Below are 13192 nucleotides of genomic sequence, written 5' to 3'. Positions count from 1 at the left end.
GTTTCCAGGCTTTAAAATATCTAGCACGTGACGGGAGAATTCGGCCAATCACAGGTCATTTCAAAGAGAGCGTTCCTATTGGCTGTGCTCCGGTTTGTGGGCGGTGCTTGGTATTTCCTCAACTGATTTCAACATTGCTGCCAAGTCACAAACGTTCTAATTTTACAGCTGAACAGTACACTACAAGATGTTTCTGAAACCATTTGAGGCGAGAAATAGGCATTACAGTAACAGAATATTGATTCATATTTGATCAGCGCTGCCTAGTTTGACCGTTTGATCAGTTTGCGAGTGATTGACAGCTGCTCATAGACGGCAGGCTCCAGCTCCACTCTGACTGGTTGTTTTCCTTCGGTCTGTGAAATCTTGCAGATGCCATTAGGAGCACCGGTGAACTACGAAAGACACAGAGGCACATGATTTTATTTAAGGTAACCTGTTTCATGCACTACTGTCAGGATATAGGGACCGTTTTATAACAATAACTTTTTTTAATCATATCTGCTCCGATCCTACCCACTGCAGCTTTAACGCTATCCAGTTTATGCAAGAACTCTATTGAAGAATAAACTGTTTTGAATAAAGTGAACAATTTAAAGTGGCAAAAACACTTATTTCTTAAAACTTTTAACTTTAACTTTAATAACACGTTAATGCAAATTCATTTTAATGCCACTAATTTCAATCAATTTGCAGAGGTTGTAGCAGGCTCAGTTTTAAACCCAGAGTGAAGATACTGGTATTGTATGAAACTAGAAAATCCAAGGTACAAAAAAATAACGCTCCAAACTTGCACTAAATTGTGGTGAGGAACAATTGTCATGGCCATTTTCAAAGGGGTCCCTTGACCTCTGACCTCAAGATATGTGAATGAAAATGGGTTCTCTGGGTACCCACGAGTCTCCCCTTTACAGACATGCCCACTTTATGATAATCACATGCAGTTTGTGGCAAGTCATAGTCAAGTCAGCACACTGACACACTGACAGCTGTTGTTGCCTGTTGGGCTGCAGTTTGCCATGTTATGATTTGAGCATATTTTTATGCTAAATGCAGTACCTGTGAGGGTTTCTGGACAATATCTGTCATTGTTTTGTGTTGTTAATTAATTTCCACTAATAAATATATACATACATTTGCATAAAGCAAACATATTTGTCCACTCCCATGTTGATAAGAGTATTAAATACTTGACAAATCTCCCTTTAAGTTACCTTTTGAACAGAAAACAATTGTGCAATTCTAACGCATGCTGTCCATCCAGGTGAACATGTGAAAAACTCCTTGAAAAATGTGTGTTTAAAAGGTTAGGCCTGAGGAGAAGGATGTTAATGTTAAAGGATGTTTTTTAATGATGATAAAATAATGGGGAACAGTGTGTACTTTATCTATCTATAGTAACAATGAAACTCATGTTAGAGAATGTGGAACAGCTTGTATGTCATGTCATGTCATATGATGTGTCAACTCAGGTCAAATGAAGCACATTCAGTGAGGACCGAGGTTTTCAATTTTCAATAGTTTCAGTCCAAAAGAGCTATTTAACTATTTGACACTTGAATGAATGAATGAATGAAAGACTTTATTTCGAACATATAATAAATAAAAACAGATACAAAATAATAACAAACAAAACAAGAGTTATAGTGTCCGAAAAGGAGTAGGTAGAAGAAAAACTTATATTACCCTACCCCTTTCTCACTTCTCCTCTATTAACTCATATATCATAGAATGATAATATAATATAATATAATATAAAAACTATCCCAGATTTATTTACATCCCAAGTTGAATATATGAACAGCATCCCAAGTTTATTTACAACCCACAAATACATCCGGAGTTAAAAAGTATATAACCAACCTTTAACACAACTCTTCTTCAACCATATACCTCCCAAAAATATCTTTCTTGTATAGCTTTTTAAATTGATTTATATTTGTGCTCCCCTTCAACCCATCACCTAACCCATTCCACAAATCCACCCCACAAACTGAAATACACATACTCTTCCTTTTTGTACGAACACAATGCTTTTTAAAATTAAATTTTCCTCTTAAATTATAACCCCCCTCCCTGTCACAAAACATTTTTTACACTTCTCTTTGTGAAGTGACTAAATTAAATACATTCATTTATTTATTCTTTTATTCTATTTTCATTTTTAACAAAATTGATTCAATTAATTGTCTATATTTGTTGTGCTCTTAAAATATAATTCATAAACCTGCTTTAATCTTCTTGGACTTTTAACTTTGGTTGACCTTAAAAATGAATAACACTGCCATCTTGAGGTGAAGAAAATGCACTTTACTTGACAGAAGAACTTGAGCATTTTGTACAAGAAGGCAATCCAGGCACTCCAAAATATTAAAACAAGTGGCAAACGAGGAAGGAAATATATTAAAAAGCCTTTATTATAGTGGCTAAATCATTAAAAAATGCCAACATGTTTGGACCACTGTCGGCCTTTAGCATTTTGTTGTCAGAAAATTTACTTCTAGGAATCAGCGGATTTGTTTACACAAGACCAGCATGTTTCTGTGACACCAATGAAAGAACAGGAGGAAAAAGTTGGTACTATACTGCACACTCATTTAGTCAATAGGCAAGATCATAAGAGACTGACGGAGCAGTCCGGTCCTCCAGGAAGCATCATTCCTGAAATGACAAAAAGAAAAATGTTGTTACAAAAAGGGACACATGGTTTATTAGATAACATCTTAAATGCCACAGCTCCTTCCGTATCTTTAATGTATGAATCTTTGTGGCATGAGTCGTAACAAGCACCAACATTTTGGAGCAGGATTGTTAAGGAGTCTAGTCAGAGCATTACAGGTATGACAGCAGCGTGATCACTTTCATTGAGATGGTTAGACAACAACAGCTCTCATATCTGACCGGTTTCCCTTCTCTCCCACCCTGGGCCTGGTTCGTTCCTCTTTTGCTTTAGTCATTTGCATGTAAAATCTATTATTTATACAAATGTGACTGACATGTTGTTCTGTTTCCTCTGAATAAAGCTGCAACAAAGTGAAAGGAATTCAGCCCAGAGCTGATGAGATAGTAGAAGTTTGGCTGCAGGCTGATAAACTAAAAATGAATCTGCAGATCTGGAGGGTTTTCACAACAATATGAGCTATAAATAAAAACAGCATATGCACACAGGAGGGTGTGGTGCGTCACATCTGATTAAAACTTTCACTGCTGGTATGTTGTTATGGGCACCAACCTTTGAAATGAGGCGTGGCAGTGCTGAGCTGCATTTTATCACATTATTTTATTAAAAAGTCATGGGAGCACTTTCACAATCTGAGCACTGAGGAGTAATAAAAAGCAAACACAGCAAAGCCTAGTTCACTATAAAACTATTTTATATCAAAAATTAAATTAGTAAGAGGTCTCTAAAAATTAATTGCAGCATTGGGCTTACCTCATCACTGCTGGAGGATGATGAAGATGAGGAGCTTTTTCCCCCATCTGGCTTATCCTTTTTCTTATGTTCCTTCTTCTTCTTGCAGCCTTTGTTGTCCTTGTCCTCCGACTTGTGCACTCCCTTCTGGCAAACTCCCTAAAAAATGGCAAAAGTTGACTTTGAATAAATCATTGATTGTGTTGGTTTAGTCTTTAAGGATTGTGTTTGAGTCCAGTGATCAGAATTCATCAATGTAGAGTAAGAATTGTGTTGGCTGCAGTGTATTGTGACGAAGAGCTGGCAGCGAAAATGCATTTACAAGAGAAGCAACTTTTTGATATCAGTTTCTGAAACCTACCCTGATAATAGCCACAGCTAGAATCACTAGATTCATACCACACTTCTAAACAACACATACAAAGCTCCTACCTTTTTCTCATGGCCCTTCTTATTCTTCTCTGTTGAGGTAAGGATGAAAATATCAGGTTAGATATAAAAAAAATCTGACTTAATCTGTGAATCTAAGTGTCAAAATGAACCTCTTTGCACAGCAGGAGTGCAGCAACAACAAATAAAATACATCTTGCTGGGACTGTTTGTTTACTCATTTTCAATTTGTAGCATACACATTGGATCATTAATTAAGCTGTCAGGTGCAAAACCTGCCATAAAAATGCCTGTTGCTCTTCAGCTCCAGTTACCAGGATTTAAAATGTTGTTGAAGTCAACAGAGACAACATTCAAGGTATTTCTCCTGAATACAGTCAATGTAAATTTGAGCCTACCTTTGGGAGGCATTGTGACTCCTGTTCGTGTGCTTTCCTTAACCACAGTAACCACACAGACTCACACACAGGATACCTGGATTAACTGCACCTAAAACTAAACCACACCTCCTTCTGGGTAAAACAATCAAGTTACCACAGAAGCTACTTGTAAGTGCAAACAGGGACTTCAGAGTTAAGAATTATATGCACATTACAAACCTAAGCCAAGTGGGACATATCATTGCGGAATGTGGATGATTTAAAAAATTGATGTAGTGTTGTCAAAAATATCGAAGTATTGAGTAATCTGACGACCCCTGACTAAGTGACATTTTATCAATATTTCATATTATTTAATGCATAACAATGACAGTACAGAACAACTGATAAACTGTACAATTAACCCAAATAGTGAACGCAATAATGGCATGAAGTTTGTGTAAAATGAGCGATTTGGAGGAATTTTAGCAGATTATTTCCTGTAAATATTGAATCAAAGATAAGTTTTCCTGGAATTTTTAGGAATTTTTAATACAAATGTCTTTTTTTTTTCATTTTAACAGTCCTACTTACTTACTTAATAGGCTATCTTTTTTGTTTTTTTTCTCCCTGACACTTGGCCTTTGTTCTGTTAGCTCTCTTTTTTAGTTTTAACTGCATACTTTTATATTTTTTTAAGTTTATATGTTAAATAATAATCCAAACTTTTAGTTTTCTTTACCGAAATGAATGAAATGCCGAGACACAGGCAAACTGCATTTAAAAAAAGTTGTCTTACACCCCTTCAAATCAAGAGGGCCTTGCAACAACCACTGGTTGTATCATTTATTTTAAGATTCTGATATACTTACAAAATATATTCTTTGGGAAGTTACAATGTTAACATTTTTTAAATGTGGAGTACTTTTTATTATTGATATAGGCCTGGTGTTATTGTTGCTGCCGTTAAAAGGTGGGTCGACGGGTGTGACTCTTTGGTTTGATTAAACAAAGTGGAACAGCGTGTGCTTTATCCATCTATCTGAAAGCTCATGTTAGAGAATGTAGAACAACTTGTATGTGTTGTCACAGGATTACCACCGTTTGTTGTTCCAGTATACCTGAATGAGCTCTGCGTCACCTGAGGACAGACTGGCTTCATGCAGCACAACATTTAAAAGTTTAATCATTTCTCAATCAAACCCTGGTTTTATGAGAAACCCTTAATAATAAAGTGCAATAAGAAATGGTTAGTGCATATAATGATGTACACAAAAACTTTACCTTTCAGGAAGTCCAGATTCTCTGACTGAAACGAGTCCTAACTCGAATGCAAGGCTGAAACAAAATACAACACCACAGGTTACTTTAATTACCACCTATCAAAACAATAAAAAAAATCTCCTCCACTACTGCAGCAAAAACTTTAAAAGAAGTAACCTTAGTCACAAACTGGGTAACCAGATATCCAATTTCAATTTCTCAACATATTACTGACCTTTTTGTATGATTCCAGAAAGGAGGATGAACAATGATGAAATGATGTGGATGGATGCAGGTGGCTTCTGTCTCTCCATTACTTCTGGTCAAATTAAAATACTGCATAATGCCACAAATCTTATGGTAGTATACTGATGATGTTCCTTGTTGTTTCTGGCTCCAAAAAGCATCAAAATATACAATATTTTACCGTATTTCGGAAGAAAGATGCATTACTGTTAGAGCCGTATTTTTACAGCAATATATTAGTGACAATTATTTGTACTGACATGTCTGTTATGTACGTTTGAGGCTTTTTCTCCAGGGGTAATTTATTGTTGTTGAGTTCAACCTGAACCAACAGTGTTTCCACTGCAGTGATTGAATGTAACCATGAATATATTTATTCAAGTATTGAACTCAAGTACAATTGAGGTACTTATTCTTTACTTGAGTATTTCCATTTTACACTACTTCATACTTCTACTCTTAATATACTTGGGGAAATGAGAAATATTGTAAGATTTACTCCACTACATTTATCTGACAATGACACTTTTTAAAAAACACAATTCATTAATTTATTCTTTTTCTAAAATGGATCCATTTCTGTTTTTGTCATTTCAACAACATCTATTAAAATCATATACAATGACAAACAACAACATTGTCATTTTTTGTACTCTTAAAATATAAATCTTGAAAATGAAACAGCTTTAATCTTATTGTACTTGCCGGGTCACAAACTTTCTCATTTTACATCTAAAAAGAACACTACAAGATGTTTCTGAAAACATTTGAGGTGAGAAATAGGCATTACAGTAACAGAATATTGATTCATATTTGATCAGCGCTGCCTAGTTTGGCCGTTTTATTGGAGCTCGCCAGTGACTGACAGCTGCTCAGAGACGGCCGACTCCAGATCAGTTCTGATTGGTTGTTTTCCTCCGGTCTGTGAAATTTTGCAGATGCCATTAGGAGCACCGGAGGACACCGAGGTACATGAATTTTTTCAGATTACTCATGAAATACTGTCAGGATATAGTGACCGTTTTGAAAAACTAACTTTTTTTTTATCATATTTGCTCCATTTCTACACACTGCAGCTTTAATTGACTTTAAAAATAGATAACACCGCCATCTTGTGGTGAAGAAAACACACTTCACTTGACAGAATACCTTGATGGGGATAAAAAAAAAAAACCTGCAGGCATTTTGTTGTCAGAACATTTATTTCTAGGAATCAGCAGATTTGTTTACACAAAACCAGCATGTTTCTGTGACACCAATGAAACAACAGGAAGAAAAGTTGGTACTATACTGCACACTCAACCACACACAGACAATTTGTCAATAAGAGACTGAAAGAGAAGTCCGGTCTCCCAAGATCATCATTCCTGAAATGACAGAAAGGACAATACTGTTACTGCAGAAAGTTTTAGATTACTACCTGCAATGTAGAGCATCATTTTTCACAATTTACTGTGCAATTATTTGTACTTATGGTGTACCCATACAGTACGTAGCGATACAACGTGTGACGTCGGGGAATAAGGATGTAACAAACTGGATAAAAATGTATACTATTCTAATATTACAGGCGACATGAGCATGACCATCCTGAGAGGCCCGGGTCACAAAGGTCAACCATCAACGCTTGCTGGTGAAGTAAGCTGAGGCGGTCTTCCGTGGAGCTGTTGTTGGAGGATGCTATAGAAATGATTTGTATATTTCTTATGGTTTTGGTATTAGGTGTAAGTTTTGGATGCAAGTTGAAATTGTTTTTAAGTTAGTTTGCTGCTATAAGAGAGGTGCTGAGTTTGAAAGTTGTGTATACAATAGCTGGTCATATAATATTTGAATTTTTTAATCTGTACAATGAATCAAAAATGACTATAGTGTTTGTATCCTTTACTCTTCATGACAGTTGACAGGACATAAAATCATTTTCTACACCTCCCTTGGATGTAAGATGAACACTCCACGGTTTCAATTCAGCTGTATTTATTGTAGAAAACTTATCATTCAAAAAAACCATTTGTACTACTACTATGCTCCATGACAACACTAAACAGCACCCTGTGTAACAACAGTGTCAATCCACATTAACCTGACAACCTCAGGCATCTGAAGTCCCCTAAGTACAACGTCGTACCTCATACTGCAAGTAGCTCTACTTTACAACATACAAGGTGACATGTAGGCTTGAGCTCTACATGTTCTTGACAATACTCTTTTAACTATGTTGACCTCTGACCTCTGTTTGTTCCAAACTAACCCGCAGTTATTTAGGAACTATGTAGTTTGCTTGTCCTCAAGTTCCCAGATTGTTACCTCCTTTTTCCCTGACTTCACATCTTGTCCCCTTGTAGCCTACCTATTGGTACTGTGCTGGTACTGCACGCTGTTAGTACAAATAATCACACTGTAAACTGTATTAAAGTGTTACTCAGAAAGGATACATGATTTAAATAACATCTTACATGCCATAGCCCCTTCTGTATCTCTGAAGTCGGTAACTGAGCAAATATGAATAAAAAGTTGTTGTTTTTTTAAACGGTCACTATATCCTGACAGTAAAGTGTATGAGACACAGCACCGTGTTCACTTTCCTCGAGGTGATTACAGCTCTTTTATGACTCCCATATCTGACCGTTCCCCTTCTCTCCCACACTGGGCTTGGTTCTTTCCTCTTTTGCTTTAGTCATCTGCATTGAAAACCTATTATTCATACAACATGTGACCGACATGTTGTTCTGTTTCCTCTAAATAAAGCTGCAACAAAGTGAAAGGAATTCAGCCCAAAGCTGATGAGATAGTAGAAGTTCGGCTGCAGGTTGAAGTGGCAGTAGGCAGTATATTTTTGGCATCATTGGGCAAAAAATCCATAATAACCTTTCAGCATATTATAATTTAAGTGCTCTGAGAGAAAACTAGACTTCTGCACCTCCTCTTGGCTCTGTTTTCAGGCTTTAAAAAAAAATCGAGCCTGTGACGGGAGACTTTGGCCAATCTCAGGTCATTTCAGAGAGAGAGAGTTCCCATTGAGCGTTCCTGTTGGCTGTGCTCCGGCTGGTTGGCAATGCTTGGTATTTCCTCAACTGATTTCATCAAGGCTGCCGAGTCACAAACTAGTAAGGGGATAATGTACAGCGAGCCGGTCATTGCTGTGAAAGAATCCCCGACAGGGCGATGCTGAAGGGGATTCTTTCACAACAATGACCCGCTCGCTGTACATTATCCCGCTTATTATACAGCTACTTACCTAAGAAATTTATATTTTGACGGAAAAAAAGGTCCACCAGAGTTTGACATCGGAACTGCGCCCATAGCAACGGTCTGCCATACATAGCAACGGTCTATTATAGAGAAATTAAAGACCGCAGAGCGCCGTGATTGACAAATCAGATTAGAGTATTCAACACAGCTGTTTAATAATCTGATTTAACAGCTAAACAGTACACTACAAGATGATTCTGAAAACATTTGAGGTGAGAAATAGGCATTACAGTAACAGAATATTGATTCATATCTTATCAGCGCTGCCTAGTTTGACCATTTGGTCAGAGTTTGCGAGTGATTGACAGCAGCTCTCATAGACGGCAGCTGGACAGCGGACTCCAGATCAGCTCTGATTGGTTGTTTTCCTCCAGTTTGTGAAATCTTGCAGATGCCATTAGGAGCACCGGAGGACACAGAGGAACATGATTTCTTTCCAATTACCTGTCTCATGCACTACTGTCAGGATATAATGACCGTTTTATAAAAAAAAAAATAATAATTTAAATCATATTTGCTCCATTTCTACCCACTGCACCTTTAATAAACTAAAAACTAATCTGCAGATCTGAAGGGTTTTCACTTGACATCAGTTTGACCTTTTTACTGCCATTCTGTTGCTATGGCAACAGCTTTGATCCATGTTTACTTCCTGTCAGGTATTACATTAACAAACACTGCAACAGGAAATACAAAGGGGCACATATATAATGTTTATGATTTGTAAAGGTCTGAAAAGGTCTATAAATGACACAGCATACACACGCACACAGGAGGGTGCGGTGTGTTACACATGATTAGAACTTGGACTGCCGGTAAGAGCTGTTCCACCTGTTTTGTTGCACGCACACCGACCTTTGACTATGAGGTGTGACAGGTAGGTTACACGTTGAGCTGCTTTTTATCCCTTTTTGCTATTAAAAGGTCTTGAGAACTACAAACAGAAGTGTTACATGGGAGCACTATCACAAACTGAGCACTGCGGGCTAGTTCACCAGAGCAAAACTATTTTATATCAAAAATTAAATTAGCAAGAGATCTCTAAAACTCAACAGCAGCATTTGGGCCTACCTCATCACTGCCAGAGGATGCACATGAAGATGAAGATGAGGATGAGGAGCCTGATTTGCTTCCCCCTTCCTCATGTTCCTTATGTTCCTTTTTCTTCTTGTCCTTCTTCTTGTGTTTTTTGCCGTGTCCGTCCTCATCCTTTTTGTCAGACTTGCACTTGTCCTTAGACTCGTCCTTACCTCCAGACTTGTGCTTTTTGTCAGACTTGCCCTTGTCATCCTTGCCCTTGGCATCCTTGCCCTTGTCAGACTTGCCCTTGGCATCCTTGCCCTTGTCAGATTTGCCCTTGTCAGACTTGTCCTTGTCAGACTTGTCCTTGTCAGACTTCTAAAAATGGCAAAAGTTGATTTAGAATTAATAACTGATTGTGTTGGTTTAATCTCAAGTATTGTGTTTGAGTCCAGTAATCATAATTAATAGTGAAGAATAGTGTTGGTTGCAATGTATAGTGCCCTGGGGTGGATTAATGCACAGGCTGGCCAAGGCTGCAGCCTAGGGGCCCCATGTTTGCAAGGGCCCCAGATAGGACAGATCATTTTTAATATATAAATGTACTTCAGAGAAAAAAAACAAAAAAACGTTACCCCTATCGGCCCATAAGAAAACTTAAAAAACTTTTTAAAAAAAATCAAGCAGCTGATCTTATGAACCTGGTCACATCATGGGGCCAAGGTCAATTTGGTTTTCAAAAATGACATCACTAATGGACAGAATAGTGGCAAAATGTCAGAAAGAAAATATAGTCACGGATCATAAAAAAAGCACAATGGCTGAAAGAACACCATGACCAAGATCTACTAAAGAAAATCCCTAAACTGACTAGATATTTCAAGGTTTAGATTAAAGGCTGTCTTAATTTGTGTGTGTATATGTTTCTTTATATTTCTACTCCTCCTCAGTACCTGAAGAAGCTCTTATGCCTATGAACTTGTCCAACCATTTTACCACTTCTATTATTATTGATATGTTCTGTGATGTTCTGTTTTAGCAGTTACCATATTTGTACTTTATTTATCTGCTTTTATTGTCTTGTGAAGTACTTTGTAACATCTGTTTTGAGAAATACTATATAAATAAATGTATTATATTATTATTATTATTATTAACTACATGAGCATTTTTGTTTGACAGACAAAACTCCTATACCTTATCCTTCTTCCCGAACCAATTGAACTCGTCCTTCTGAGCTTCATCCTTCTTCACCTCCTCTTCCTTACCATCTCCTACAGCTGCACACATGCACAAGAGACAGGATGAGAGACAAAGCAACCTCTTTACACAGCAGGAGTACAGCTACACATGAAATACACCAAACATTCCTGCTACCAAGACTTGGAAAATGTTGTTAAAGTCAACAAAGAAACAAACTAACATTCAAAGTATTCCTCCTAAATATAGTCAACATAAGTAAGAGCTTACCATCCGACAGACTGAAAGACATTGTGACTCCTGCTCGTGCTTTCCCAAACAACTCTGCTTTAACCACACGAGGACTCAGAGAGAGGAAACCTGGCAGAGACCACGCCCAAACCACCTGACCTAAACACGCCCCCTAACCTCCCACCTGGGTTCAACATTCACCTTTATGTAATATATTATATCCTGCAGACACGTTTACACCACATACACACACATTACATTACATTACAAACCTGCACAGTAAATCTGAGTAGGACATATTATTGTGGAATATAAATAATAATAATAATAATAATAATAATAATAATAATAATAATAATAATAATAATAATATAATAATAATATAATAATTATAATATTATAATAATAATTATAATAATTATTATATATTATTAATAATAATAATAATAATCATAATAATAGTAATAATAATAATAATAATAATTCAATTTCAATTCAGTTTATGTTTATATAGGGTCAAATCATGACAGAATTTATCTCGAGACGCTTTTCATAGAGAGCAGGTCTAGACCATATACCCTATAATTTAGAGACCCAAGAAGAGACCCCCCATGAGCATGCATTGTTATGCGACAGTGGCAAGAAAAAAAAAATTAACATTAACGTGTAAATAGCATTTTAAAGAAATGATCTAGCAGATTTTTCACATTTGTGCACTGTTTGCACTAACTTAATACATAAAGTAGCCTAACTCAAACAATCAGACGAATGTACTGGAGTAAAAAGCACAATATTTCTCTCTGAAATGTGGTGGAGTAGAAGTTTAAAGTAGCACACAAGGGAGTACAAGTACTTCAAAGTACAAGTACCTCAAAATGGCGCTTCAGTAAATGTAGTTAGTTGGTTAGTTTGGTTAGTTAGTTAGTTAGTTAGAAACTTTATTGTCCACAATGTTGAAAATTGTCTTTGGCTTCACCACAATCAGCATTACAAATAAGACAAAAGTAAGAATCAATACAAACATTGGATGAGTTTGGAGTTCAATCATGTGCAATCAAAGCAAATGAGACAAATGTGCAACTTCAGCGAATGTATTTATACTTTTCACCACTGGTTGTGGTAGCCTATCTTTATTTTATTTTTTTGAAATTGATATACGTACAAATATATATTCTTTGAGAATGTACAATGTTAACCTTTTTAAATATGGGGTACTTTTTTATATTAATAAAGGCCTGGTACTGTTGTTGTTGTTGTGGTTGTTGCTGGGGTTAAAAGGTTAACCCTGGGGAGAAGGGTGTGACTCTATAGCTGTAGCTACATGATTATTCTTTATTCGGATCCCAATTAGCTACCACCAGCGTAGCAGCTACTCCTCCTGGTATCCACACACAACACAAACATAACATATAACATGTTCTTTATGGTGATAAAATACTGGGGAATGGTACATTATGCACTTTTGGGATCAAATGTAGGATCCATCTATCAACTGATGTTGGAGAACCTAAAACCTTGAGAAAGTATTGAAAATGTGGGGAAAAGCATCCTTATAGTGTGCAGGCTGTAAAATAAGGCAAGTGTTTCCAGTATTTCACTGGTATGTACTAAATATTTACATTTGCAGACTGTTTATTTTAGTGAAACACCTGATAGAGGCTTTATTCTCACTCCCCCTCTTCATTCAGATGCCCCAGCTCTATATAAATGTCTACATCCAACTGCAATGATCATTATGTTAGTTCTTGGTCTGTAATTGAAGAACCTGAGATGTAGGAGTACCTGAAGGCAGCACAAGAAGTAGACAAGAAAAAAAAACAAA

The 13192-nt window shown here is 36.7% G+C and overlaps 1 protein-coding gene and 1 long non-coding RNA gene across 3 annotated transcripts; both read right to left on the bottom strand.

Moving 5' to 3' along the window:
- Nucleotides 1-2289: 2289 nt before the first annotated feature.
- LOC119491022 lies at nt 2290-4321 on the bottom strand. The gene is made up of 4 exons (XR_005207521.1): nt 4201-4321; nt 3845-3873; nt 3434-3571; nt 2290-2661 (listed from the first exon to the last, which is right to left on the bottom strand). It is a non-coding gene; the product is annotated as an uncharacterized LOC119491022 (long non-coding RNA).
- A 2532-nt stretch (nt 4322-6853) lies between these two features.
- Nucleotides 6854-11556, bottom strand: LOC119491336 (putative uncharacterized protein DDB_G0292636). Of its 2 annotated transcripts, XM_037775235.1 has the most exons (5): nt 11410-11556; nt 11137-11219; nt 10276-10317; nt 9991-10245; nt 6854-7037 (listed from the first exon to the last, which is right to left on the bottom strand). In XM_037775235.1, exons 1-5 carry the CDS (start codon nt 11429-11431, stop codon nt 7032-7034), a joined length of 408 nt encoding a protein of 135 aa, XP_037631163.1. In that variant the 5' UTR covers nt 11432-11556; the 3' UTR covers nt 6854-7031. The 2 variants fall into 2 exon arrangements, with proteins under 2 accessions (XP_037631163.1, XP_037631162.1); XM_037775234.1 differs by having other exon boundaries at nt 9991-10317; nt 11410-11555.
- Nucleotides 11557-13192: the final 1636 nt, after the last annotated feature.

The sequence above is a fragment of the Sebastes umbrosus genome, chromosome 7, assembly GCF_015220745.1.
Source record: "Sebastes umbrosus isolate fSebUmb1 chromosome 7, fSebUmb1.pri, whole genome shotgun sequence".
Taxonomy (NCBI): Eukaryota; Metazoa; Chordata; class Actinopteri; order Perciformes; family Sebastidae; genus Sebastes; species Sebastes umbrosus.
The sequence above is the reverse complement of the archived record's forward strand: the minus strand, read 5'-3'. Positions and strand labels throughout refer to the sequence as shown.

What these genes read in the sequence shown, in the direction of transcription:
- LOC119491336 (XM_037775234.1), bottom strand. Translation starts at nt 11,431, where the DNA reads ATGTCTTTCAGTCTGTCGGATG. An exon ending in GTCTTTCAGTCTGTCGGATG is followed by an intron (nt 11,220 to 11,409) that starts GTAAGCTCTTAC and finishes GCATGTGTGCAG; the next exon opens with CTGTAGGAGATGGTAAGGAA. An exon ending in GGTTCGGGAAGAAGGATAAG is followed by an intron (nt 10,318 to 11,136) that starts GTATAGGAGTTT and finishes TGCCATTTTTAG; the next exon opens with AAGTCTGACAAGGACAAGTC.